The sequence below is a fragment of the Hyaena hyaena genome, unplaced genomic scaffold, assembly GCF_003009895.1.
Source record: "Hyaena hyaena isolate Hyena2069 unplaced genomic scaffold, ASM300989v1 scaffold_901, whole genome shotgun sequence".
Lineage (NCBI taxonomy): Eukaryota > Metazoa > Chordata > Mammalia > Carnivora > Hyaenidae > Hyaena > Hyaena hyaena.
In genome coordinates, this window is record NW_024081527.1 from 280,941 (window position 1) to 308,935 (window position 27,995).

A 27,995-nucleotide genomic window follows, 5' to 3' on the forward strand; every position below is an offset into this window, starting at 1 on the left:
ACCGAAGTTGGACACTTAACAGACTGAGCCACCCAGGTGCCCCAAAGTTAATGTAATATTTATTGTTGCTATGAGAAGTATCTGAAAGACAACTTCGGCTTAAAAATAAAAGCAATGGTAGTTTTAACTACCCTGAATTCCTTAAAGAGATGGTCTGATCAAATTTCAAATAAAGCAACAATGGGTTTCTTGTCATGGCCTTAACATATTATACTCTGTTACTCGAGTTTTCACATCAACTTCTGAAGAAAAAAACCTGCATGGATTTGATGGTGTACGAAATATTCAAAGCTTTATATGCTGAAAATGAGAAAGGCAGAAATGTGTCCACCCAAGACTTGCTGTTGGGGAACCCCGGGGGCTAGGGACTGTTCTGTGCTCCCCTCACAGGCAATGAGCATTTCCTGCAAGGAATCCTGTGACTGGGCACATGACTTACTCCACAAATGACCCATCTCGGCCAGGCTCGTGAAGCATCTAAGAGGAAGTAGTCCGGGTGGAGCCCGTAACAAACGAGAACAGGACGCTGGACAGCGGGGAAGGGAAATGCCTAAGGAAAAGCTAAAACTGCTCTTTGGGACATAAAGCCAAGACCCTGAGAAAGAAGGGCTTCTTATCCCCACCAGGCCCCCAAAAGGGAAGGCCACCTTGTAAAACGGCAGATCAGTAGAGTCTGGGAAGGGAGGCAGAGCAGGGGGGTCGTTTCCACTGCATTCCAACAGGTATTGCCTGAAGACTCCGGGAAAAACTTCCCAGGGCAACGCAGGCACTGGCTGGGAGCCTTCACAGACCATATGGAGCCACTTAGTATCTAAATTTTTTGTTGTTGTCCTTTAGTGATTCCTGAGTGTGTTGCAAATTATGCTGCTAGCTTGGCTCACACAAAAGATGACAGTTTAATAAGAAACATAAATGTTTGACAATTCGCATTAAATCACCATCTGGTCCACGGAAATATTCATATTTAAAATGTATATATCATCATTTGCCAACTGTGTAATCTATTACGGGTTTTCTGGGGAATCTGAAGTTGGTTTATTAACTCATAGCACTTCGAAACAAACATCTTTGTTCTAGGATAAAGAAAAGAAGAAAGGCCTTGAACACTGAATCCCATATTAAAATATGTCTTCTGAGGCGCCTGGGTGGCTCAGTTAAGCATCTGACTTCTGATTTTGGCTCAGGTCATGATCCCAGGGTTCATGAGACCGAGCCCTGTATCAGGCTTTGCGCTGACAACTCAGAGCCTGCTTGGGATTCTCTCTCTCCCTCTCTTCCCCCTTCCTGCTCTTGCTTTCAAAATAAATCAATAAACTTAAAAAAAAAAAAAAAAGGTCTTCTGCAAGCCAATCTTAGTACCTTGAACAAACTAGCATTTTTCATGCTTAGATGATCTAAAATACGAGAAAAGAAAAGGCAAAAGATAGCACAACTTCCTCTTAAAGTAATTCTGTAAACTGAGGCTTTGGGAAAGTATTTGAAATGAAAACTATGATGGTTTCTATAATATATTCACACGTGTAAATGAGGCTTGCACCTCCCAACCCAGTGCCCTCCCCTCCCTCTCCCATCCTTTATTTTATCTTTAGGATGGGAAGGTGGAAGGAGGTTTGTTTTTAAAACCAAATTTCACCAATCAACTTTAAAAAGAAAAGCTGCAGAGACTATTAAAATATTGTAAGTAGAAAATAAAAAGCTGCTCATTTCCAAATTTAAAAAAAATTTAAGTTTATTTATTTTGAGAGAGAGAAAGCACGTGCCTTGCAGCGGGTGAGGGGCAGAGAGAGAATCCCAAGCAGGGCTTGCACTGTCAGCGCAGAGCCCAACACGGGGCCTGAACTCTGGAACCGTGAGGTCAAGACCTCAGTCTAAAACAAGTGTCGGATGCTCATCCAACTGATACCCCCACCTCGTGCCCTTTCTCATTTCCAACTTTACTGTGTAAGAATGAATCAATGTCTCACACTACTCCATAAAATCATGTACTTTAAGTCTTTTAAAGTTTAATCCCCTGAGATCTCTCCTTCGTTCAAATATTAATTTAATTACTAACATTCAGAGTCTGTTTGTTTTTGGTAATTTTTCCCCCATACATTTCAGTCTTTAGATTATGTCCACGCGTTTATTCACCTAAAAACTAAATCTGGTTTAGTATTTTTTCCTTAGAAGGTGCTCAAATATTTTTGAACAAAACCGGATGGAACATGAATCACATCCTACCGTCCCCTTAGAGTGTAAACCAAATAAAAGCTACAGGTGGTTACAAAAACAGCCAAGTACATGCTTGAATTTTGAAGAATTGAGCACATCACAAGTATCTCCTTGGTTCACATGTCACAATCCTTTCTAAATAAAGTAAAATGACACCGAGCAGGTGTATTTTTAAAATACATCTCACCGATGACGATTCTATTTCATAAATAGTTATCTGCCTTTTCTCTTTGCATCTCTCCCACTGCTTCGTCATAGGAAGATACACAAAACAATGCCCACTGGTTTTTCAGGGAGCATTCTAGAGAAGACAAAGGACAGGTTGTTCTTTATAGTTTGCTCACAGTCAAGCAGTTTTGGTTCTAGTGGACTGATTCGCTAACTTTTAAATATACTGCTGTAATAATTACCAAGTAGGTAACTAAAAAGAATCACAGAGAGAGAGAGAGAGAGAGAGAGAATGTTTAAATATATAAAATCACAGAATGAAGGTGCCATAAATCTGTCAAGGCCAAGTGTAATTGTCACTGAGTTAATTTCTGTGTAACTACAGCTTCATTTTTAAAAATAACTGGCCCATAGGGGCGCCTGGGTGGCTTAGTCGGTTGGGCGCCCGACTTTCGCTTAGGTCATGATCTCGCGGTTCGTGGGTTCGAGCCCCGCGTCGGGCTCTGTGCTGACTGCCAGCTCAGAGCCTGGAGCCTGTTTCAGCCTGTGACTCCCTCTCTCTCTGACCCTCCCCTGCTCACGCTGTCTCTCTCTCTCTCCTAAAAATAAATAAAACAAAACAAAAAAAAAACTTTTTAAATAACTGGCCCAGTAAGCAGTTACATGTCAGCAGAGACTCCTAGTAGGTAGTAATGGTTACCATTAGTCCAAGTTTTCCTTCTAGAGAAATCTTACTAAGGATTATTTCCTTAATCTCTAACAACCAGCCATTTCTGACAGAATAAACATTTTCAAGCATACACCAAGAGATAAATTATTCAACAAGTTAAAACCTGAGATTACAAGTTTGCTATTCCTCGGGTAGTAGACCCATCCTTCCACCCTTGTTTTTCAACTAGGAAACAGTCCAGTTTCCTCAGTCTGGCACGTTACCATGTACAGACATTTTCACGGGCTGCTTCCTGTACACAAACAAGTTTCTCAGCAATGACTCAATCTAAGAAATACGATCCAGCCAGTTTACTGGAACTCTCACCCATTATGCTCGTCTGCAAGCTGCAAATATGATGCAGAGATAAAGAAAAACTGGTAAGTGAAGGGGCGCCTGGGTGGCTTAGTCGGTTAAGCGTCCGACTTTCGCTTGGGTCATGATCTCGCGGTTCGTGGGTTCGAGCACCGAATCGGGCTCTGTGCTGACTGCCAGCTCAGAGCCTGGAGCCTGTTTCAGAGTCTGTGTCTCCCTCTCTCTCTGACCCTCCCCTGCTCACGCTGTCTCTCTCTCCTAGAAATAAAACATTAAAAAAACAACTGGTAAGTGAACTGAATAGGAACTTGCGACTGCTGATTTTCTCAAGAGGTACACAGCTGTTTAGCCAGAGAGAAATCAGAAAGGGCAGTGAATTTCCAGTAAGGGTAGGTGATCCCACCTGCTGGAAAAAGTGCACTGGCTCCAGCATTTCCAGGAGAACTTTCACAGCTGGCCCCCCAAAGACTTCTTTTTTGGCGGTCTGTATTTGAGCGGATAATGCTGCCAGGCCTGGAAGGGCTTCTGTGAGGGCTATGAGGAGTTTGCCAAGAGAATGGCTTGGCTGGATCAGCAAACTTCAGGATACAGTTTTCTAACCTTCCCCATTGTTTAACAAGCCGTGTATAGATTCAGTTCTGAATGCTGTCCTCCACACACGCAAGGAACTTTGTGAGGAAGTCTCCCATCACCATTAGAGTAATTCTACTGGAAAACACACATACACACACCGAGGCACGCTCCAAGAGGACCCTTGGTAGCACTGGGTCTGACCCTGGAGGTCAAACAGCCTGCCTGCCCATCCTGGTGTCCCTCCCTCATTCGGGGCAGCCACCGTGAGGGAGAGCAGTGCTCCGTCCGGCACGACCCAATGGCCCGGGCTCTTTACAGCCACTTCTACTACTTCTAAATGCCCTGTGTGATACTTTCCCCTCCTTGGGTCCTGCGTTTGTAAAAAGAAATTATTTATTTAAATCTTAAAGCTTCTTTTCAGATTTCACTGCCTACCGTTAGCTTTAGAAAGTAAGAATCAGGGTAGTCACCCAGGCTTGGAGGCTGAGGAGGTCCTTTATACTGTTTATTGCTACAAGCCAAAGACCTTGCATGCCGTGGTGGGGGTGGTGTTGAATATTAGACACACATGTATTATATACTGTAATCTATATAAACTGTCTAAAACAGCCTTTTTTAAAACTGTAGATTCTGTTAAAATACATCCTAAGGGGTCTGTTTAAGCTTTTTAGCGTGTACTCTTTTGAGAACATAAATATTTCAAGAAATAATAAGCCACTAAATGCTAAAACCACATTTTACTCAAATGGTGTGGTAGTTATCATAAAGGTGGTAGTTAAGATCAACAAGATTAGTGTACACACTGTCCTAAATAGAGCATCAGTCCCTCTACCCATCTAATAATACATATGTATAGAGCACTCTCTGGTACCAGGAACTGTGCTAGTTTCTGGGGACACAAAGATAAATAAGATAGTCTCTGATCTAATTTCCGACATGATGAGAGGTGTATAGGAGCCAAGGCAGCAAGAAGGCAAGTGTCACTAAACTGCCCAGGAAGACCGCACAGAGGTCACAAGTGACAAAAGTACTAAAAGCACTTTTCACGACTGCATGAATGTCCTACTCAATAAACAAGGGTTAAGCCTGGTTTCCAAAGGTCTAATCCAAGGAAACATTTGAAAGCAAAGGAGTTTCTAAAGATGGAGAGAACAGAGAATAATGAATACATCACCACTTACTTTATGCATTCTTGGTCTCCCCTCCCTTTTACTTTTAATTTCTTTTAACGTTTATTCATTTTTAAGAGATGGAGCACAAACGAGGGAGGGGAAGAGAGGGAGACACAGAATCCGAAGCAGGTTCCAGACCCTAAGCTGTCAGCACAGAGCCTGACGCGTGGCTCAAACTCACAAACAGCAAGATCATGCAACTGAGCCACCCAAGACCCTCTCTTGGTCTCCCCTCTTGATGGCGGCAGTGTTTTACCCCCTCTCCCTAGAGGCTCAGATCCTCCAGCAGGAGGAAAATTCTCACCACCCAGAGACTTCCTCCTCACATTTGGACTTTTCGGTGACCGTGACTCATCTCAGCTGAGCTGCTGTCACTGCTAATGCCACACTGTCTGTCACGGAATGTTACAACTGGAAGGGACCACACAGGACTCACACAGACAGCCCCTTTCATTTTTCAAATAGGGAAATGGGCCAGAGAATGAAATGACTTGGCCCAAGGTCAGAGGTCAAGGTTGCCAAAACCACCTACCTCTAATTTACAACTCGTGTCAAGTTACTTGTCAGAGGGGGAAAAGATACAATTTTGACCCGTTTAAATTTTTAGATTAGCATCTCTGGCTGTACCTTGCCAGCCTGCAGGTACCCAACAGCTTCTATTACAGCTGGCGTTTGCCAGGTACTGTATGGTTTACAGGGTGTTCACAAGTGGTATCTCATTCCAGCCTCACTGCAGTGGCCCGAGGGAGGCGGTTCATCTTCATTTAGGGATGAGCATATTGAGGCCTGGAGCTCCGAGCAGCGCTGCCGCAAATCACATGTCTGGCAAGTGGTGGAGCCAGGACTCCAACCCAGAAATAAGTGTGGGGCTGCCAGGCCCTTCCCCAGCCATGGTGCCGCTCCGTGGTGCTCACGCCACACCAGGGCAAGGCCTGAAAACTGCTTTAGCCTCAGTGCCCTCTCCTGGGGTAGGACATGAAGACCTGGAAGCTGTCCCTCCCGACACTCAGACCCTCCTGTCCTGAGGACTCATGGGTAAATCAGGCCAACTTACTGCACAAGGAGAGGGCGGCATTGAAGTCTATCTTCCCAGAAAGACAATATTTACCCTGTACTTGATACGGTTATCTGGGCTTTCTTACAATGGTCTGGCTAAACTGTAAACTCCAGTAGGGCAAAATAATGTCTTTTTAACATAGATAACACATGTATATGTGGAAAAAAAAATTTTAATTGCAAAAGTAATCTAGTCACCCTTCCCCAAGGCAACTGCTGGCATCAATTTTTTTCTGTTTTCTTAGGAAGATATTCTATTAAACACACGCATACAAATAGCATATAATCACAGTGTTCCACTTGCTAATGTATATTTTAGAGGCAGTTCTAAATCAAGGCATAGAGTTGTTCCATTATTTTTTAAAAAAAGATTTTATTTTTAAGCCATCTCTACACCCAACAAGACACTTGAACTTATAATCCTGAGATCAAGACTCACATACTCCACCAACAAAGCCAGTTGGTGCCTGTGTTCCTTTTTCTTTTTTTTTAAATTTACTTACTTTTGAAGGAGACAGAGACAGACAGAGCATTGAGCAGCGGAGGGGCTGAGAGAGAGGGAGACACAGAATCCGAAACAGGCTCCAGGCTCTGAACTGTCAGCACAGAGACTGACACAGGGCTCAAACTCACGAACCATGAGATCTTGACCCAGACAGAGGCTGGGCCAAAGTCAGATGCTTTAACTGACTGAGCCACCCAGGCGCCCCCTACCTCCCTTCCATTATTTTTAATGGCTGAGCAGTGTTTCATCATAAAGGTACACTAGAATAATATATTTAATAACATAATTATTTAATTAGTCCCTCATTGGGCTTTTATGATATTTTGAATCATTTGCTATTACAAATTAATGCTACAATGAATATCCTTGTGCACAAATCATTTCATAAAAATGTGTGGAGACATCTATGGAAAAAATAATTATAAGTGGAACTGCTGGATCAAACAGCACAGTTGAGCCCTGAACAACATGAGAATTAGTGGCACTGACACCCCCCCCCCCCCACCGCAGTCAAAAATCCATGTGTAACTTTTGACCAGAAGCCTTACTGGTAACAAATGATAACACTTAATTTGTATGTTATATGCATTATATACTGTATTCTTATAATATAGTAAGCTAGAGAAAAAGTGTTAAGAAAATCAGAAGAAAGAAAAAATACATTTACCCAAAAAAATGTGTGTATAAGTGGACCTGCATAGTTCAAAGCTGTGTTGTTCAAGGGTTAACTGTACTTGCACTTACAATCATGATAGATAGGGCCCGACAGTTCTACACTGTAGGGGATGTAACAACGTGTGGGACTCCCCATTTCCCCACTCGTGTGTCCTTCAGTGCTTGCATCACGGGCACACAGAACTCATATGACAAACACATACTAACTGTATAAGGTCCCCTATACTAATTCCGGAATCACTTCAAACCAGCCCCATCTCTCTCTTTCACAGTGAAACGAAGGCTACAGAGGAGAATGGCCGTTACGCAGTTGGCTGGCTAGCAAGCAGCAGCTCTTTCACCACCAGTCTATATTCAGCCTTGCTCCAGCCAGCTTAACTTTGGGTAGCACCTGTGGAGCCAGCAGAACATTTGCAGGAGCAAGAAGAGTAAAGGGTAAGGCACAGACAGGGAAGACAGAGGCTGGGCAACGTCTCAAAAGCTGAAACACCAAAGCTTGTCAGGAAAAGTCAGTGCCTCTGCCTTTTGCACAGAAAAGGTAAATTACCAAGGGGAAGGGCAAGCAGCCTGGCTGACCTATCTACAAACTCCCTAAAGACCAAAAAAGAAAATATTCTTTCTAGGGATGAGTCTTTCAGGAACAGATGTTTCTTGGTCATAAAATTACATTTACAGCACAGAACTGGCTAAGGAAAGCAGAGGGTGATCTTGGAGACCATACTCTAAACCCCAGGTTTATAAATGAGGTTCCTGAGGTCAAGAGATGCTAAGTGAGTAACCAGCTCCGTGTCCCATTTGATGAAGCAGACCCGAAGAGGTCATATGGTCAAACCTAACACAAATTAGGTTTTAAAGTAGACTTCTACTGCAAGTTCTATTACTTAAGACTCAAGAAATATTAGGAATTACTTTGAAAACAGAGCTTTACAGAACTGTTGTATGGCAATTAACCCTGCAGCCAAATTGATGGCCTATAAAACCCTGCTACTTGACCAATGTCTAATGTGCATTTTTCTGTACACAGCTTTCCTTCCCCCACCCCCAAGCTCTAAATACCATGTGGTTTCCTAAAGACTGTATCCCTGATCAATATAACAGAACTAAAAAAAGCCCCTTCAGGGGCGCCTGGGTGGCTTAGTCGGTTGAGCGTCCGACTTTCGCTTAGGTCATGATCTCGCGGTTCATGGGTTCGAGCCCTGCGTCGGGCTCTGTGCTGATTGCCAGCTCGGAGCCTGGAGCCTGCTTCAGATTCTGTGTTTCCCTCTCTCTCTGACCCTCCCCTGCTCACGCTGTCTCTCTCTCTCTCCTAAATAAAACATTTAAAAAAAAAAAAAGTCCCTTCAGGCAGATCATCTCTGCTACCACAAAAGCAACTCAGAACCAGTATGGTCCCCTGAGAGTCCCCGAATCACGGAGTCAAGGCCATGTACCCACTAAATGCACATTTCAAATTTGAAAGACTTATCTAAGGGTTCACCAAAATCAAGTGTGACCCAAGAAATAGTTGTGCACCGCCATGGAGAAAGAAGGTGCAGGGAGACACCCGCCCACACCTGTGTAGGGCTTTAAGATCACAAAACACTTTCACTTGCATTCTTATGTCATGTAATCCTTTACACTACATGTGAAGATCAGTGAGATGAAGAAACGGAGGTTGAGAAAGGCTAAATGTCAAAGGTTGCACACTTGTGACTTACACTTGAGGCACAAACAATCTCCTCTAATCTGATACACGTACTCCTAAATCAAATCGCCGTTGAGTAAATCATAATGCCTCCCTTTCTTCTTCCAATCTTCAAAATACAAATATATTTTTGGGTTTACTCAAAGGGTGTTCCTTTTAGTTTGTTGGTGGCTTCTTCCTTTAAATCCATTGTGCTACACTTGTAAGGAAACAATACCATAAAACAGAACTAGACTTTTACCAAGTGACCGCAGACGACCTACCTAAACAATAAACACATGAAGTCAAGCTCTTCATCTTTTTCTCCAGGACAAAAGCTGTGGGTCTGGTTTAAAATCTCTGGCTTTGGAAAAAGAATTTCTTAAATTAAAATATGAAAGCCAGATGCATGAAGGTTTCCAAAGTAAATGTTCACACAAAGCATGGGAATTATTATTCCCCACGACTGTATCATTCATTATACCGCCCAACAAAAATACCTTGTCAAACACAGAATCGACCCTCTTGTCCATCCACTGGTAGGGAAAGCAAAAAAATTATTTTCCTTACCACCTAAAATAATTTCTTCTTCAAGGCCTTTTCTTCAGGCTGGATCTGGGAGGAGTTTCAGATTTCTGCAGCCCTGACGCCCACTGGGTTCTATGACCAAGCAAACCGTGGACCCAAAGCAGAAGGCCATCAGGAACATCAGGGTCCAGTCCCCGTCCCCACCTAATAATCATGCCATTTTACCTTATCTTTTAGCTTTGGTTTCTTCCTCTGCCAAAGGACAGGGCTGGGTTAGGGAACTCCTAAGATCCCTTCCTCTAAATACCTTAGGTTCTATGATGTCCAAAATGTAAATCTAAACTCTAATTTTGAATTTTACTTATTTCTTTTTTTAAACTTTTACTTTTTTTAAAGTAATCTCTTTACAAAGTGGGGATCGAACTCACAACCCCAAGATCAAGAGTCACTCACTCTACTGACTAAGCCAGTCAAGCACCCCTAATTTTGAATTTAAAAAACAAGCTAATTTTAGCTACCTGTAATAGATGCTCTAAAGCAGTTCTTGTCCAACAGAAATATAATGCAAGCCACATGTGTCATTTAAAAAATTTTAGTAGCCAGGGGCACTGGGTGGCTCAGTCAGTTAAGTGCCTGACTTTGGCTCAGGCCATGATCTTGTGGTCTGGTCCGTGAGTTCAAGCTGACTGCTCAGAGCCTAGAGCCTGCTTTGGATTCTGTGTCTCCCTCTCTCTCTGCCCCTCTCCTGCTCACACTCAGTCTCTCTCTCTCTCTCAAAAATAAACATGAAAAAAAATTTTTTAGTAGCCTTACAAAAAAAAAAGAAAAAAAAGAAACAAGTGAATTTAATTTTAGCAATATGCTTAATATATCAAAAAATATTTTAACATGTAACCAAAAACTTAATATTATTAATGAGGTATCAGAAGTGATGAACACACTCAATATACACTACAACACAACCGATATGATCACATAAAATGTAGCTGCCTTGTACAATAAAGTTAAGAGTTAACAAAAAACCTTAACAATGTTTCTGGTTTTAAATTTACTTATTTTTCCTGTTTTAAAATTTAAGTCAAAATTCATTAAAATTACAAATTCAGTCCCTCAGCTGCACTAGCCCCGTTGGTTAGTGCAGCTTACACACATGGCGTGGAAGGTGGGAGGGGGGCTCAAATTCTACTGAACCGAAATCTTCTGTTTTGCAACTTACTTCCTCAGGCTACAGGGAGAATATTAACCCTCCCAAATTTCACTAGGTAGTATTTACACTGTTAGCAATTATTTGTAAAAAGCTCCTACAGTGACCTGCAAGTGCCAGTGTGAGACTGAATGACTAAAGAGGAGCGTAATGACTGAAGGGACCATCAGGAAGTTACTCAGCAGTGGTGTGGTTCAGACGCCACACAATTATCAAATTACTGCAAAGGTCATCTGAAGAATGGGGGAGAAATAAAGGGCTTAGGTGATGAGAAAGCAGTATCTAGTCCAATTAAGGATATGAATGAAGCTGAGTTTGGAAATTATATTTCAGCAGCTTTCAGATGCATATGTTTGGAAACACATAGTACCCACTGTTGTTGCCAGCCTCCAGGCAGCAATTTGGACCTCTTCCAGAAAAACTATAATTAGTGCATATATCGTATCTCATGCTCTTAAGATCAGTAGAGAAATCTTTTCTTTTCCCTAAGGTCAATCTCTTCCATTAACTTGCTAAATAAATATGTAAGGACCCTGGTTAGCAGGCGAGCCTTCACATTAAAATTTGAGAATAAAAGATCATAGTACAGTATTCTAAATCCAGATTAAGAGTGTTATGACATTATCTAAGTAATAATGTTAATAATAACAGCTACCATTTGCGGTGCAGTTTGTGCTCAACATGACTGCAAGCACTTATATCTATTATCTCTTTTACTTGCACCAATCTTCAAGGCAGGTAGTATTATCATCATTGCCCTTTCGGAGCAAGGAAACAACCACAAAGAGGTTCAGTAATTTTGCCTGAAGACCGGCATCTACTAAAGGGCGACACTGAGCCCTAACCCAGGTGTAGGTCACAGAGGCATTCAAATAGCCTAGGCCTGCCTCTTCAGGGAGACCCATGCAGTGGGGGACCAGTTAGGGCCCGACCGCTAACTAGCTGCACAGGGTAGTGTGGCCCTCGCCACCCAACCTCACTGTGCTATCCCTACCAGGACTAGCCCAGCAGAGTTGTTTTTTCATATGAAAGAAAAGTACGGAATGCCCCTTAAAAATATAAAGGACAACCAGGGGTGAGGTATCAAAACCATTAATAAATTCAACTCCCATTGCCAATGTCAAATGAACATGAGAAGAATCTAAATTTTAGGCTTCTGGGTCTAACTACTATACAAGAAATAGAAGGTGAGGTCATAATTTATGCACTCATCAGACATCTGCATGGCAATACCCATGGGAAGTGAATGTAAGAAGTTTTCAGCTAGGTTACCTCCCTTCAAGGGTTTTCCAGAAGGTCTTCCTTCCCTTCACCACCCTACCCTTTATTTTTTATCTTTTTTAAAGTTCATTAATTTATTTTTGAGAGAAAGAGACAGCATGAGCTGAGGAGGGTAGAAAGAGAGAGAAACCCAAGCAGGCTCCATGCCCAGCAGCACAGAGCCCGATGTAGGGTTCGAACTCATGAAACCAGGAGATTATGACCTGAGCAGAAACCAAGAGTCAGACGCTTGGTCAACTGAGCCACCCAGGCTTCCCAACCTTTTTTTTTTTTAAGGTGTGAGTTACTTAGGGGTAGCATTACAAAAGGACCGTTTTAGTCTTTAAAGACCAGATGATGGGGGGCAGGGCTGGGAAGAGGGCAAGGCCACAGGGGTCAGCCCAGCTCATGTTTGGATTAGACTTCCACCAATGCACTTCCATTCCCCAAACTCCTTCTGTTGGTTCAACTGGCCTGAGGACACTGCTTCTTTTCTAGGCCCAGAACCCCAGAGTAAGAAATTCTGCCCCAAGAGAAGGAGTGTGTCTGGGAAGGAGTTCAAAGAGCTGGAAGCTCATCAATCCACATCAGCACAGGGAATCCAGCAGACAGGCTGGTGTCTCCCAGGGGAGACTGGGCCAGCAGGTAGCCCTCTGCTGTCATAGGGCACACGTAAGGTCTTGCCACGGATTGTTTTTCTGTCTCTAGAGACTTCAATGCCCAAGGTGGAAGACATGCATAGGAAAACCACAGGTGGATATGTTTACGACAAAGAGCAAAAAAGGGTATGAATGTTTATGCCACTACACAGCAGAATTCAAGAAAGGGCTTTTTTCAAGTGTGCCTGAGAAATTTCAGCTCCCCACACATCAAGCATCCCCAACAGAGAAGAAATACAATTATAGTAACAATTATGGTAACAATAACCACAGCCACCATTTGTTGAATGTGTGCTGTGTGCTAGACCTTGTGCCCAGTTCTTTTCTTACTCAATTCTAAGAGCGCCTTGACAGGTGTCATCCACATTCCAATGCTGATGAAACTGAAGCACATGCCACTGTAATGTCCATCAACTTAACCTCTCTGGGCCTCAGTCCCTCGCCTACAACACTGGGATAATGCCTGCCTCTCAGGGCTAACAAGAAGCACGCACAACAAAATCAGTGTTAAAGCATTAGGACCCTGGCCAGCACTGGGAAGAGGCCGAGAGACTGCTATCACTAGTATGGTTAGATGCCCACCCACCTCTCTTAGCTTGAGGCTTAGGAAAAGAGAATATTGTCTGTTTTTGCTTTTCTTGGGTGAATACTGCTAATCAGTGGGCTGGGAAGCCAAAGATGAGGCTGTTTTAGTTGAAAACAGGACCTTCTTAGAGAAGGGCACAAAGAGACAAACTCCCTCTTTGCCACCTTGAAGAAAAAAAACAACCCATCCCTCAAGCAAAACGGCCATTTCTGGCTCATTTTCCCTCCCCTTTCATCAGGGGGATGAACACACTGGCGGATGAGTTTCTGTTAAAACACAGAAACAGCAGAGCATGCAAGCTTGAGCACAAATGGTATCATGATGAGGCCAACAGAAAGAGGAAATCTACTTCTTTCCTATGAAAAGGGGGCTTAAAAAATTCTCCTTAGATGGCTAACAAAGGTGGTTACAGATTAGAGTTACAAATACAGATCCTCAATACATGTGCTGATGCCAAGCCAACTAAGCCACACCCACCCCTCTCCACTCCCCTTGCCCCCCATCCTTCTCTCTGTCTCCAACCTCTTCATTTTCTGATGCATGGCCCATAATAATTTCCTGTCCACATTCGGCTCATCTGACTTGCCCTTTCCAAAGCCTTCTGTGTTTCAAGATACTTACATAAGACTTGAAATGCCACACATCGGCACTGAAGGGCTCTCTACAGCCAGCTCCAAATGAACCTCTTCACCCCTAGTGACTCAGTCCATTGCCAGAGTCTGGCTCGTGCCTGCACCCTTCCTCAGACCTTCCAAATGAAGTCTTAGCCAAGGAAATCCTACAGACTGAAAAAAACAAAAACCCTGTAGTTAAAATGCTACCTCCTCCAGGATGTCCTCTGAGCACCCAAGCTGGAAGTGACACTTTCTCTTCTGCACTGTCATGGAGCTGTCATGTGTCACAGATGAGCCTGTGTAAACACCGAGCTCCTGGAGGGCAATAACAGACTCACCCTCACTTTAGAGAGCAACTACGATTATGTAAACGCTAGGCATGATGCCAGACACCAGGGCTATAAAAAAGAAATAAAATACAGTCCCTGCCCTAGAGGAAGTCAGACTTTAAGCACAGAAAACGAGATGTAAAGTAAATTATACTCGATGATATGAAACATGCCCTATAATCCAGGTGTACAAGGAGCAAAGGGATTGATTAGGAGGAGGGGCAACTTGAAAAGCAAATGTTCTTCAAGGAAGACAACACATTTGCTGCATTATCTTGGAAGATTAAGGCAACTTCATGCCCTGAAAAGTTCCTTGGAGGTGTAAATTCCTAATAAATTTATGTGGAATGAGTAAGTGCACATTTAGGCTCAGAATTCGGTATTTTCACTGTATACATAAGGTGTCTAGGTTCAAAGAATTCTAATTACTTACATAACAAAGATACCGTGTTTTCTATCAGTTATCACCCAACTACTAGTCATAGAAAAATTACTTAAAATTATTAAAGTTATTTCATAGTAATAATGCTTCAAATTATTCTTTGGGTGCTCTACTAAGAATAAAGTATTACACCCTAAATCTATAAACACATTCCTTCAAGTTAACGATAAAACTCGTTTTTTGAGGGGCTCCTGGGTGGCTCAGTCGGTTAAGCATCCGACTTCGGCTCAGGTCATGATCTCACGGTTCGTGGGTTCCAGCCCTGTGTCGGGCTCTGTGCTGACAGCTAGCTCAGAGCCCGGAGCCTGCTTCAGATTCTGTGTCTCCCTCTCTCTCTGGCCCTCCTCTACTCATGCTCTGTCTCTCTCTCTCAGAAAAAATAAACATTAAAAAGAAAAATCTTGCAACTTGAACGTATCAGTCAACATTAAATGCTAAGTGTATTTTCTTAGAGTATCCCAGTTCCTCGGACTGACGGTGGGACTTGGTAACCTCACTTTGCCCCCATATTCTAGACTTTTTTTCCCCCCCAAAGCATCAATCTATTACCATAATAATCTCTTCAGCTATCCTATACTCAGGACTCAGCCTTCTTCATAAAGTACCCAGTAAAAAAGGCAGTAAAGATCCAGAGAGGTATGGTACATGACTCTTAACTTGATCTTGAAATTTTAAAATAATGTTTAGCTTATCTTTTGAGGAAAGTTTCCTTGCAGCTGGAGGTCTGAGAAATGGTGAATATCAGCAGTGATGATATTACCATATCAAATGACAACGACCTCTGTCTGTGTTAAGTGAACTGGACTAGACACACTACCTGAGTAAATGAAATGTACTTGATCCCTCTAGTTTCTAGGGCTTTCCTCGCTTTCTATCTCTCTGTTACTCCCTTCTGGTTTAGAATAAAAGGTGTGAGGAGATGGGGCCTTCCTACAAAGAACAAGGAAGTACACGTGGAGTCCCCCATTACCTGCCATTTCCTTTTCCACCAGTTTCGGTTACCTGCAGTCAACCGAGGTCCAGGAGCAGCCGATCCTCCTGATATACTGTCAGAAGGTCAACAGCAGCCTAATGTTATATCACAAGACCTATGTCGCTCACTTCATCTCAACATATAGGCACTTTATCATCTCCCATCATCCCAAGAAGAGTACAGTATTTTGAGAGACCACATTCATAACTTTTATTACATTACGTTGTTATTACTGTTCTATTTTATCATGCTGTTGGTAATCTCTTACCGTGCCTAACTTAGAAACTAAACTTTGTCATGGGTGTGCAGATACAGGAAAAACATTGTATGTACAGGGTTTAGTACTATCTGCGGTTTTAGGCACCCACTGGGGGTCTTGGATTATGGGGGACTCCCGTAATACCCTGAGCTTTCCTGGGGACAGTGATATCCTGGCTTCAACAGTCTCTAGAAGTCCGTGTGTGACACCTGTTCCCCTCGGGTGGGCACCACCACTGAGCAGCAACAGAAACTGGAGGGAAATGGGGGGTGGGGAGTTTTCCTAGCTGTCACAATAGTGCTGAATATCCTGTAATGTGGGACAGTCCTTCAACCCAAAGAGAGGACCAGCCCTTGTGCGGCAGCACTCCCTTTGATAAACACTGAGTAAAGCTGCTTGAGGTAGGGACATGCCTTAATTAATCTTTGTAAAGGAATCCCTCATTCCTTAGTATCTAACAAAACACCCACAGTCATTAGACGAGAAAAGAAACAGAAGGAATGAAGAAAACAAGGATGGGAGAGCAGGGATTATGGACATGCTAAATCCCTGTTCTACCGTTGTGAGTGACATGGCCCCAGACAAGTTATTTTACCTCTTTGAATAGGTTTCCTCACCTGAAAAATGGAGGTAATAGCCCTTACCACCACAGATTTATTGTCAAGATCAAGTACAAGAACATGTCCAAGACCTACTACAGTACTGCCAGGTGTTCAGTAAATGTTAGCTTTTTCCCTTTCCTTCTCTATGAAACTGCTGGTTGTCTGGATTCAGATGCCTTGTGACATCAAAAGGCTGATTCTTTCACAGTGTTGGGAGTTGGTAAAATGTGACTGCAAGGAAAGACTAATTGTCCCGAGTCTTTGCACCATGACTATCCTCACCAGCACAGACACAACTGCTAAAGCTTCAGGTACCGTTATCAAGTGGACTCTGAACCATGTACCTCAGGAGCCCCAGACTTCCCTCCAAGAGTCCCACGGGCACAGAGAAAGGAAGATGGACGAGTTACCTAGGGGTATCATTCCCACTCACATCTCTCTGGGGGAGAGGCGGCTTTATTTATCAGGATCAGTGAGAAAAGATGTGAGGTTCCCCAGCTCTTAACATACTTTCCCTCCTTCCTGAACCTCCCCAGAAGTTCAAGACCCAGAGGTCCAAGTCCTTTAGCAACATCAAACACATTTCTACGTAGAATCAATCCTGCCCTGGCATCCCAGGGACACCTAACAGGGGAAGGGAGGCACATGACCTACTAACAACAGATACTCACCCAAACTGGAAACTCGCCAAATGTACTCTATCTGTACAGACTCCATCTGTACTCTACAGGGATGTCTAAGATGACACTATCATTGAATTACCCAGTGCTCCCATATTCGCACTCCATCAAAGGGGCACAGGACGGGTGCTGGAGGAGGGGAGGGAGAAGCCCTCCCAGTGCTGCCAGCTGATGCAGTGCCAGCTTCCTGTGGCTGCTAATCTCTGGGTTGTCTGTCCATCATATACAGAATTAATTTCCTGTATTAAATTCCCAGTCTGAATGATCTTGTGTAGTTTCTGGTTTCCTAAACTAAACTCTGGACTATTTTTTAACCTCTCCAAAGAGTTTTCTCAGGAAAGACAAAGCCTATGTGAATGGGGTTGTTGAAAGAACTGAAGACGAGTGTCAACAGCACAAGGAAATACTCAAAACTGCTTTCTCTCTCCTCACATGGAGACTGTAAGTGCAAGCTGCACACGGAAGAGCAAATCCAAGTACTAAACATTTAGGAGATCCTCAGGTACAAATTCCAAGTCCATGTGACATTTTCTTCAGGAAAAGCCCCCAAAGCCTGTATTGCTCCTGGGTCATCCATGAAAAAAACCCCTTAAGCAAGTTTTCTTTTTCCTCCCAATCTCTCTCCCTTTCATTCTAGCACTCTTTTTTTTTTCCCAAGTCAAACAGAACCCAGAATTTCCACTCTTGAAGTCACCATCCTCACTCTCAATCCACTGCCCCAACGGTTCTCCCAAACATGCAGGTTGGTGAAGAAGTTTCCAGCAGAGGGTGAGCCTCTGTGTTTGGAGAAGAGCCTGAACTCACAGAATGGCTCTCATTCCCGGTCCTGGTCTCAGCAGAACATATGGGGTAGGGACCGCAGCTAGCACAAAGTGGGCCAGCCCTGGTCCTGTCCTTGGGGGTTGGTTTCTCAAAGTATATTTTACATCTGTTTCATTGAGAATTACCAAGAACAAAAACAACTTCTTCAAAAATTGGCAATTTCCCCTATGGCAATTAAAAAATACAGTTTTAATTTTTGGTGGTTTTTATTACCAGGATTTTAACATTAAAAATTTTATTCCTTTTTTTGCCAGGTCAGAAAATTCAGGGCTCTTCAACAGTCTCTAGACACAGCAGCAAGACTCCCTGGATCCAATACTAAAAAAACAAAACAGCAGAAAGGACGGGTTCTGTAGTCAGCCCTCAAGCACCTAAAAAAGTAGAGCAATTCCATCATGTGTCATACCTCTGTTTCAGTTCATTCACAGAAAGCAACAGAACATGATAATCATTTTTCCCTGTATTCTAATCCCTTAGACTGAGAACAGGTTGGATTCTACATCCATGTGCATTATCATTTTGTGCTGAAGCAGAGCAAACAAAAGGCTGTCAAATCTGAAGTGAAAGCAAAGTTCCATACTTTTCATCAACAGGCCACCCACACAGGCGGTCAATACCGTCCCTGCTCTTACACAGACATGGGGTGAGGGGAGAGTTGGGCACTAACCCACCCTGGATGATGGCTACATCCTGGCAAAGAAGGAAAACGACCTTTAATGAGGCAAGTCATTCACTTCAATACAACAAGTATGCATCCCTAAGAGCCTAAATGGTAACACTGAAATCCTTCTATTTATTTTTTTAATGTTTTGTTTTGTTTTAATTTCTGAGAGATAGAGACAGCATGAGTAGGGGAGGGTCAGAGAGAGAGGGAGATACAGAATCCGAAGCAGACTCCAGGCTCTGAGCCAGCTGTCAGCAGAGAGCCCGACACCGGGCTTGAACCCACGAACCGTGAGATCATGACCTGATCCGAAGTCATATGCTTAACCGACTGAGCCACCCAGGCACCCTGAAATCCTTCTGTTTAAACACACATTACATCCATCACTCAGGACAAAACTCTTAAGAACAAATGAAAGAATAAGATATTGTCTTTTACATCTTAAAAGGAAGAACGGATTAAAAGAATTCCCAACTACTGATGACTACAGAAAGGCTGGAGGTGGGCTGTAAAAGTTTTACCTGGCCAGACTAGAGAAAGGCCGTGGCTGGAACCAGGTGCCTGCTCGGTTCTGGGACTGATCCCACACTGTCTGCAAGGCCAGGCTAAGCCAGCCTCCAAAAGTCCTGAACCACACTTTTAGGTCTCAAGTGGTACTACAGTGCTGTCCAACACACACACACACACACACACACACACACACACACACACACACTGGTACTGCAGTGCTGTCCAACACACACACACAGACGATTACGAAATTAGCTCCCGTTTCTAAAGACGTAAACCAGAAAGTACAAATGGGTAAGTACAAATGACAGCTACTATGGTCCAAATATAAAGTAAACTTCACTAGGTAGATTACAGGGAGTCAAAAAATTGAAATGCTAAAAGTTGCCTTGCAGATTTAAGGCTTTTGTTCTTTTCAAATGGAGAGGATACCAAGGCCTGAGAACACAGAGCACGGACTTTCCTAGAGTAAGGCCAAGTGTGTCCCCAAGTGTATCCTGGCCTCTAGGCTTCCCAGCACTTAGCATTCTGTCCCCACTGCCTTTCCTATGCTCGTCCTAAGTGATTGAGACTGCACATTCTCCTAGGTCACATTCCTGACCAAACACAGAGGAATTCTGACCCACTTGGGGAAAAACCTTTTGATAACAAAATTATCACCCAAATCTCCATGAGGGATTAAATAGCTCAAGTTATATTTAATGAATTTCAAACATTTCGCCAGGCACCTTAAAACAGTTCCCAGATTTGGGTGTTAAACTTAGGCTGTGAAGGTCAGTGATCAAATACAAAGATACTTCTTTTCATGATTTTAAACAGATATCCTAACCAGATTTTCTAAATCACTGTAAATACCTTCAGTGGGTATCAAGCACCGAGCTAGGTGCTCTAGGGCACTGGTTCATAAACCTGACTGCACACTGAAACCTCTTTTCAGAAGCTAAAAAAAAAAACAATACTGATGCTTGGGTCCCATCACCAGAGACTTTGTTTTAATGAGGGATATGACTTGGATGTCAGTATGTTAAAATACTGGTGGTGATTCAACTAGACAACAAAGTTTAAGTACCATTGCTGTAGGGAACAAAAAGAAAAACAGAAAGCAGAAACAACCCAAATGCCCATCAACTGATGAGAAGAGAAATTAAATGCGGTGTATCCATGCGGTGGAATAGCAGCCGGCAATCAAAAGGAATGAAGCCCTCATACATGCTACCCTGCGGTCACACCTTGTAAACAAGACATCAAATGAAAGCAGCCAATCACACAAAATTACATAAGGTATGATTTCATTTACATGAAATGTCCAGAACAGACAACCCCACAGAGATAGAAAATGGATGAGTAGTTACCAGAGACTAAGGGACTTGAAGGGAAATGGGGAGTGACTGCTAACAAGTACGCAATTTCTTTCTGGGGTACTGAAAATGTGCTAAAATCGGTTGTGGCGATGGCTGCACAACTGTGAATACACTAAATCACTGAACTGTCGTCTACTTTCAGTGGGAGGGTGCTATGGAATGTGAATTCTATCTCAAACAGCTGTTTCAAAAAAAAGCACAAGGGCATCTGGGTGGCTCAGCTGGTTAAGCATCCGACTCAGTTTTGGCCCAGGTCATGACCTCAGGGTTTGTAAGTTCCAGCCCGGAGTCAAGGTCTGCACTGACAGCGTGGAGCCTGCTTGGGATTCTCTCTCCCTCTCTCTCTCTCTGCCCCTCCCCTGCTCAGGCTCTCTATCTCTCTAAAAAAAATTTTTTTTTAAGGAGAGAAATACAAATTCTATGCCCAGCTTTCAAGGAACTTATAAACTAGTTGTAGAGGGGAAAAAAAGATACACAGTCACGACAAATATCAGAGATTCTAAAAGGTGATTCAATAGAATTGCCTAATGCAGCAAATAAAAACTCTTAAGTTCAAAAGAAAGCTTCAAAGCCAAAACGACCTCATTTTTTCCCCTTTTCTTACACAATCATTCTCTTATTAAAAAAAAAAAAAAAAAGCAATGGAGGGCTCAGATCTGGCCAGTATGCTGTTACTACAGGCCCCAAAGTCTCCATTTCAGAGTTTATGAGGAAAGAGTGACTACTTGGCATTGTTGAGGATTTTTTTAAATCCTCCAGAACACAGGCTGTTGATGGGATTATAAAGACTCTCAAGAGTCAGTTATCAACAAGGCCACTGAAAGATGGACTTGGTGTCCTAAATCCTTCTTATACCCTGGATTTGTCTTCATTACCAGAGTGTGGGCCAAATAAACACATGCTTACACACACAAGCAGACTCTAATATATGAGGCTTTACGACACAAAGGTATCATAGGTCATGTGCTATAAAGATGATCGGTTAAAATACCTCCTACCCTCAGAGTTCCTAACCTTTTTTTTTTTTTTCCAAAGTAATCTCTACACCCGACCTGGGGTTCAAACTCATGACCCTGAGATCAAGAGTCACATGCTCTACCAACTGAGCCAGCCAAGTGCCTGGTTCTTAAAATGGTTAATACCAGTAACTGAAAGGTGTTTACTGTGGCAAGGGCTGACACAAAGAAAACTCACAACTTTAGGCAAAACAGAAACGGAATTTTATTTAGCAGTCTAGGTGTCTTTGGGGGAAGGTGTCTGTATGGGGGGAAGGTTAGTTTAAGAACACCATTTTTTTTCTAATACTGCTTTGGAATGTAAATATTATACAATTTTTGCTTTCATTTCCAGAAAACATACCCTTATCAACTGAGCTGTATCTTTCCTTAAATGTCTGTTGGACCATATTTAAAAGCAGGTGACAATGAAATTTTAGTAACTCCTAGAAACCATATCATCAAAATATAAACTCTATTCTTCATGTTACAGTACAATTTAAAACAAACATACAGCCAAAGGTAAAGGAGGTAGGTAGGTTATATACTGCATTTAGAAAACTTGTCCTTCTATACCCTGGTATGCAACAGATTTCAGCAAACTTTCAGAAGTGGCTGGACCAGGCATTTATTTATTTTATTTTAATTTTTAATTTTCTTTTAGTGTTTATTTATTTTTAAGAGAGAGACAAAGACAGAGTATGAGTTGGGAAGAGCAGAGAGAGAGAGACGGAGACAGAATCCAAAGCAGGCTCCAGGCTCTGAGCTGTCAGCACAGAGCCCGACGTGGGGTTCGAACCCACGAACTGTAAGATCATGACCTGAGCTGAGGTCAGACACTTAACGCCTGAGCCCGCCGGCACTCCTGGACCAGACATTTAAATACCCTGGGTTTACCCACACTAACTTTCAGGCAAACCACCCACTGGATCCTAAAAATCCTGCATCATCTTTAATTCAGACAAGTAAAGATGATAATTCTGAAAACAACCTGTTTAACAATAAAGACTAAGAAATAATATATTTGATTTTGAAATACTCAAAACCCTAAATAAGCTTCAATGAGATAACTTGAGCCCTTACGCTTGCTTCAATTCAGAAATGCCCCAAACAGGAGGCTGGTGTTTAATTTGAGCCAACAAATTTCTCCTAGCCATCTTCCATTCAATTCTCCCCATTCTACCCACTGACCCTCAACCTGGCCTAACCCTGTCGAGTCCACTCTTCACTATATATGTATATTCACTATCAAACTTATTTTTGACAACTACTTCAAAATAAAAAAAGCCAATGAACAGGACAATGTATGAACTAAAAAGGCAAATAAAGGTAAGCAAAGATTCTAGCAGCTAACAGATTTAATTAAGAAAAAGGAAAATGGTCCTTGAAAAATGTGATGCACTAACCCCAACCCTAACATAACCCTAACCTTCATCCTAACCTTCATCTTGAACACTGGCGAGATCCATGAATTTTTAAAAGTATTATCATATTAAGAAATGGTCCTGGGGTGCCTGGGGGCTCAGTCAGCAGAGCATGTGACTCCTGATCTCAGGGTTGTGAGTGTGAGCCCCATGTGGAGATTACTTAAAAATGAAATAGGAAGGAAGGAAGGAAGGAAGGAAGGAAGGAAGGAAGGGAGGGAGGGAGGGAGGGAGGAAGGGAGGAAGGAAGGAAGAAAGGAAGAAATGGTCTTGCCTCTCTAAATGGAACCCCTCTAGGTCTCTGTGTCTTCTTTAAAAGGCCCCCATGTGGTAATTGCATTGACAGGTTGTATTTACTTTCACTATATTTAAGAGGGTCCACGTTCTCCAATACATACAGTTACTGAATTTCTTGTTAAGTGGAAAAGGTGCAGAAATTAATCTTTTTAATTCCTGTCTCTCCTCCCCCTAGTGCTTCTCAATTAATCCACTTTTTTTTTTTTTTTTTTTTTTTTTTTTTTTTTTTTTTTTTTTTTTTTTTTATTTTTTTTTTTTTTTGTCTTTTCTGGAAGTTGGGATTTAAAGCCACTTGTGTCAGACTATCTAGGTTTGAATCCCATCTCCGTCAGTCAATAGTTGGGGCATTTCAGGCACCTGGCTNTCCAATACATACAGTTACTGAATTTCTTGTTAAGTGGAAAAGGTGCAGAAATTAATCTTTTTAATTCCTGTCTCTCCTCCCCCTAGTGCTTCTCATTTAATCCTCTTTTTTTTTTTTTTTTTTTTTTTTTAAGTGTGAGCTGTTCCTCCTGTTTAAAGTTTAAGCAGTTTTGGTCTAGTCTGGAAGTTGGGATTTAAAGCCACTTGTGTCAGACTATCTAGGTTTGAATCCCATCTCCGTCAGTCAATAGTTGGGGCATTTCAGGCACCTGGCTGGCTCAGTCGGTGGAATGTGGGACTCTTGATCTCCGGGTTGTGAGTTTGAGCTCCATGCTGGGTGCAGAGATCACTTTTGTAAATAAACTAATTAATAAAAAAAATAGTTGGGGGCACTTTAAGCAGGACTCTTGGCCTCTTTTTTCTCCTTGGAAACCGGAGATAATAGTATTTCCCGTGGGGTTAGTGTGGAATTATGCATGTGAAGCAATTATTGCAGTGCCTAGCACTCAAGGAAGTACCCAATAACTCACTTATTATCATCTCAGTGCCAAGTTCTTCCTGCACCCAAGAGTTTGCACTGAAGAGTTAACCCCAGATCAAGGACAAATTCAAGAGGAAATATTACTTATGCAAAACCCACTTTAAATTATGTTCAGCCAGTAGGTAGGAAATTATCCACACACACAAAAAAATGCTTATAATCCACAGAAGGTTCCTTTTCTCATGTAGCTCTGAAGAATATTCATCCTGAATGAAAATAAATATTAAGAAAAACTGTATTTGGTTTTCAAGTGGTCCCAGTAATCCTAAAGAAAGACAGGAGTTCTTTTTTCCAGCATTGTTTATAAAAACCCAAGTTAACAAGAAGGATAGATTCCAAAATGGCCCAAGTTTTTTTTTAAAGCAGAAAGGCTGATATGAACTGTGTATTTATTCTCCTACATGCAGCTTCCATAATCTCTCAAGTCTAAAAAGTCATATCTAAAGAGTCAAATTGCTCTTTGCTTAACATTCATTCAGATGAGAGGCCTGTCCTATTTTCCTTTAAAAATAATCTTATCAGTCTAGTCCAAGATCAACTCCATCCCTCATATATAAAAGTACTTTATCTGAGACACCCTTGAAAAGGGTAATGGATGGTTCCTTCCAACTAACAAAGTACAAAATCTTGGGCTCTCCTTTCTCCCGTTTATCAATACCTCCTCTGTACACAGGATGAAAAACTGAATCTTATCACCTCATACCTAGATTATCTTTGACTAAGGTCAGTATCCATTCTTGACTCTTTGTTGAAATCTTTCCAGACTACCCACTATTATTTAATATGATTAACAGTTACACGCATGAAATTGATTTCAAATTTTACTCCATTTCGTTTTTTCATAGTCTTCAAATATGAAAACCGTGCCTGATTACAAAGTTGGAAAAGTAGTTACCTTATCAAATATAACTGAAAATTCACATTTAAAAGAGAAAGCAGTACACATGCTTAATGAACTTTTGTATATACAGAATGTTAAATTACACACGAAAAGAAAAAAATTAAAAAGAGGCCTCTAGAACACAATTTAGAAAAAAAGTTCATTAGCCTCTTATATCCTTTGGTCATACAGATTACTGTATAAATAACTATATGGTTATATATATTACTGTTGAATAGCAGCTAAATCGGAAAGTACAATTTACTTCATAGTAGTGCGAACTGAGGGAATACAATCCTAATCATTACTGGGGGAGAGAGCAGTTCAAGACAAACAGCTTTAGACAACAAAAAAAGCACAATATTTATCAGTAAGTTAAAATCTTACTTTAAATCTTCAAGATTAATGTAAAACTTCACATTTAACAGTATAAACATGCTGTTACTGTACCTGTTACGCTACACATTTCCTTGAACCAAGTATTTTTCCTAAGAACCCAATTACCAAAAATATTTGGAAATATAAATATCTACTTCTTTGAAAGTCCCTACAAAGTATGAACAGTAACTTGTTTTCACTTCTATAAAAATTTACAAAACTCGTTAGCAAAATATTATGAAACCCAAGTGTCCCACCTTCTGCGCTAGCAAAGGAAGCAACATGCTAAGAAATCGAAGCAAATTCTCAACTAGAAAAAAAACTAAAGCATCCAAGAAATAATATATGATAGCAAAAAATTTACCAACAGCCTAAAATCAACAGAAATTCTAATGCACTCTCGAAACTCTTACCCTTGACAGCACAGAACAGAATATCCTGCCTTACACATTTTGGAACTGCAATTCTGAAACGTTAAATCCAAAGACAAAGCCGCCCTGGGGAAAATAACAATTGCGCAACAGATCAACAGCTCCAACTTGTCCCTTGGCCCCGGCGCGGCAAGGTTTGCACGCTATAAAGCAGGAAAGGGCCAACCGAGGGCCGCCGTGACAGCCAACCGGCCACTGTCTTGGAGGCCAAGTCCACGCACGCTGCGTGCGCCCCTGGGAGGCACCGCGCGGGTATAGGGAGTCGCGTCCGACCTCAGTTCGCTGCCCCGCCCGCACTGACCCGCCGGCTGCCAGAGGCTGACCCTTTCCCACCACGCGAGGGAGCGCCTCGTCCCGCAGCCGCACGTCGGGGCACTGGAGCGCGTTGGGCACTTAGTGACCTCCTCCCTCCCCCACCCTGGGGGCTGGGCTTTCTTGCCAAGCTGCCTACGAGCGATCGGATGGATGGACTGATTACTTTGCCAAAGGGTGCCCTTAGACGGCCCAGCAGAGTGAGCGCGCAGAGCCACAGCCCGTGCCCGCGGAGGCCGTGGATGGGGGCGGCGGCGGGGCAGGGGCTCCGGGTCCCAGTCCGGAGGAGACCTCAACTCCCCCGAGAGCGGCCCCGTGACTAGGCACATTTTTGCCGGCTTCGAGGCGGGGGAGCAGCGCAGCCCCGGAAGGGCCGGGCCGCGCCGGCTCAGACCGCCAGCGTCCGCCCCCTCCTGCCCTGCCACCTCTGGGGCTGCTCAAACTCCGGCTGGGGCTCCCGAGTCCCAGCTCCGGAAGCCGGGATGCGGCTAGAGAGGCCCCTTCGCCCTACGCACACGGAAGTAGCCTCCAGACCTTCACCTAGTCGCCCTCGGGGGCCGCACTCCCACTCCCCTCGCGGTCCCTAAGGACCTCGCGGTCCTTCGGGTCTCCGCCCCTCCCGCTCCCCAGCCCCCGGCCTCCAGAGCCAGCGCAACGACTCTAGTGCGCGGCCGCAGCAGTCCGGACTCCAGCCGTAGACTGGAGAAGCCGGCTGCGGCTGTCCCGCCCGGTCCGCAGCTCCCTGAGCCCCTGTCCCCGTCCCGGCACCACCGCGGGGCTCCATGGGCCAGGGCAGCACCTGCTGGGACGGCAGTCCGGGCGGCGGCAGCTCCAAGTCCATCATGATGAGCTGCGGACCGTGGTCTGGCCCTCCTCGACGGCAGCCCTGTCCCAGGTGCCGAGGCGCGGACTGGGCGGTACAGGCGACGACTGTTCCTCCTGTCTCCGCAGCACTCCCGCGACACAGCCCGAGTAGCCGGCTGGGCTGCTGTCCCGCTCCGCCTCCCACCCTTCGGAGGGCGGGGCAAGAGCCCAGGCTAGTCCTTCCCGGGCTGGCTGCGCGGGCAGAGCTTCCGAAAATCCCCCACCCCCGCCCCAGCTGACGCAAGAACCTCGCGGGCCTGGGGCGGCGAAGGGCCGCGGGTGGGGGTCCCTGCGGACAGGCGGGCAAGGTGCCGGGAGGCGGGCTGCGTTAGCTTCCCGGACCTCGTGCTCAATCCCTCTCGCCCTCCCGCCCCCCGTAAATAAAACCTAAACTCTCGGCCCGCGAGATTAAGAGTTGTTTGCAGAAGGTCGTTCGGGTTCGGGCGCCTTGAAACAGTTTAAACAGTTGGAACAAACACTGCTGGAGACCCGGCAGAGGCGCCGGTGTCGGAGCTGCACCTCCCTGATTTGGAGTTGCAGAACCTTGCCCGACTTTATCTCACCCCACCGCCCGAGAGTGGCGCCAGCCATGGGGGCGGGCGCTAGATATTTGGACCCAGGCCGTGCGCGGCGCGAACTGCCTTCTCGCCCTCCGTCTGGTCCTGGGCCGGGGCCAGTGGGACTTGCCCAGGGCAGCCGTGGACCGCGCGGGGAGCTCGTGCTCGCAGTCACCCTGAACGCCCTCCGCTTACTCCCACGCGCTGCCACTCTAGCTGGCCCAGATCGCTGTGGGCACACGAGGAGGTCTCTTTTGCTCGGAGAATGGTCAGTATTGCCCACCAAGACTCTTCTCTTCCCACCAAAGCGCACACGTCACACCATAAATGGCGTCTTTTAACAATTTAAGTATTTAAGCAATACTACAACAAGCCATAATCTTCACAGGTTTCTTTTATATTCTTCCCAGCAG

At 43.8% G+C, this 27,995-nt stretch overlaps 1 protein-coding gene across 3 annotated transcripts in view; it reads right to left on the reverse strand.

Moving 5' to 3' along the window:
• NFE2L2 (nuclear factor, erythroid 2 like 2) overlaps positions 1–27,186 on the reverse strand; it is a 35,467-nt gene extending 8,281 nt beyond the window's left edge. The window contains exon 1 of one of the 3 annotated variants that reach the window (XM_039220485.1): positions 26,961–27,186. In XM_039220485.1, the coding sequence (XP_039076416.1) occupies positions 26,961–27,005 (45 nt within the window). In that variant the 5' untranslated portion in view covers positions 27,006–27,186. Of the gene's footprint in view, positions 1–13,905; positions 13,928–25,831; positions 25,925–26,960 lie in introns of those variants that run through there. The other 2 variants (XM_039220486.1, XM_039220487.1) reach the window with 2 other exon arrangements.
• Positions 27,187–27,995: the final 809 nt, after the last annotated feature.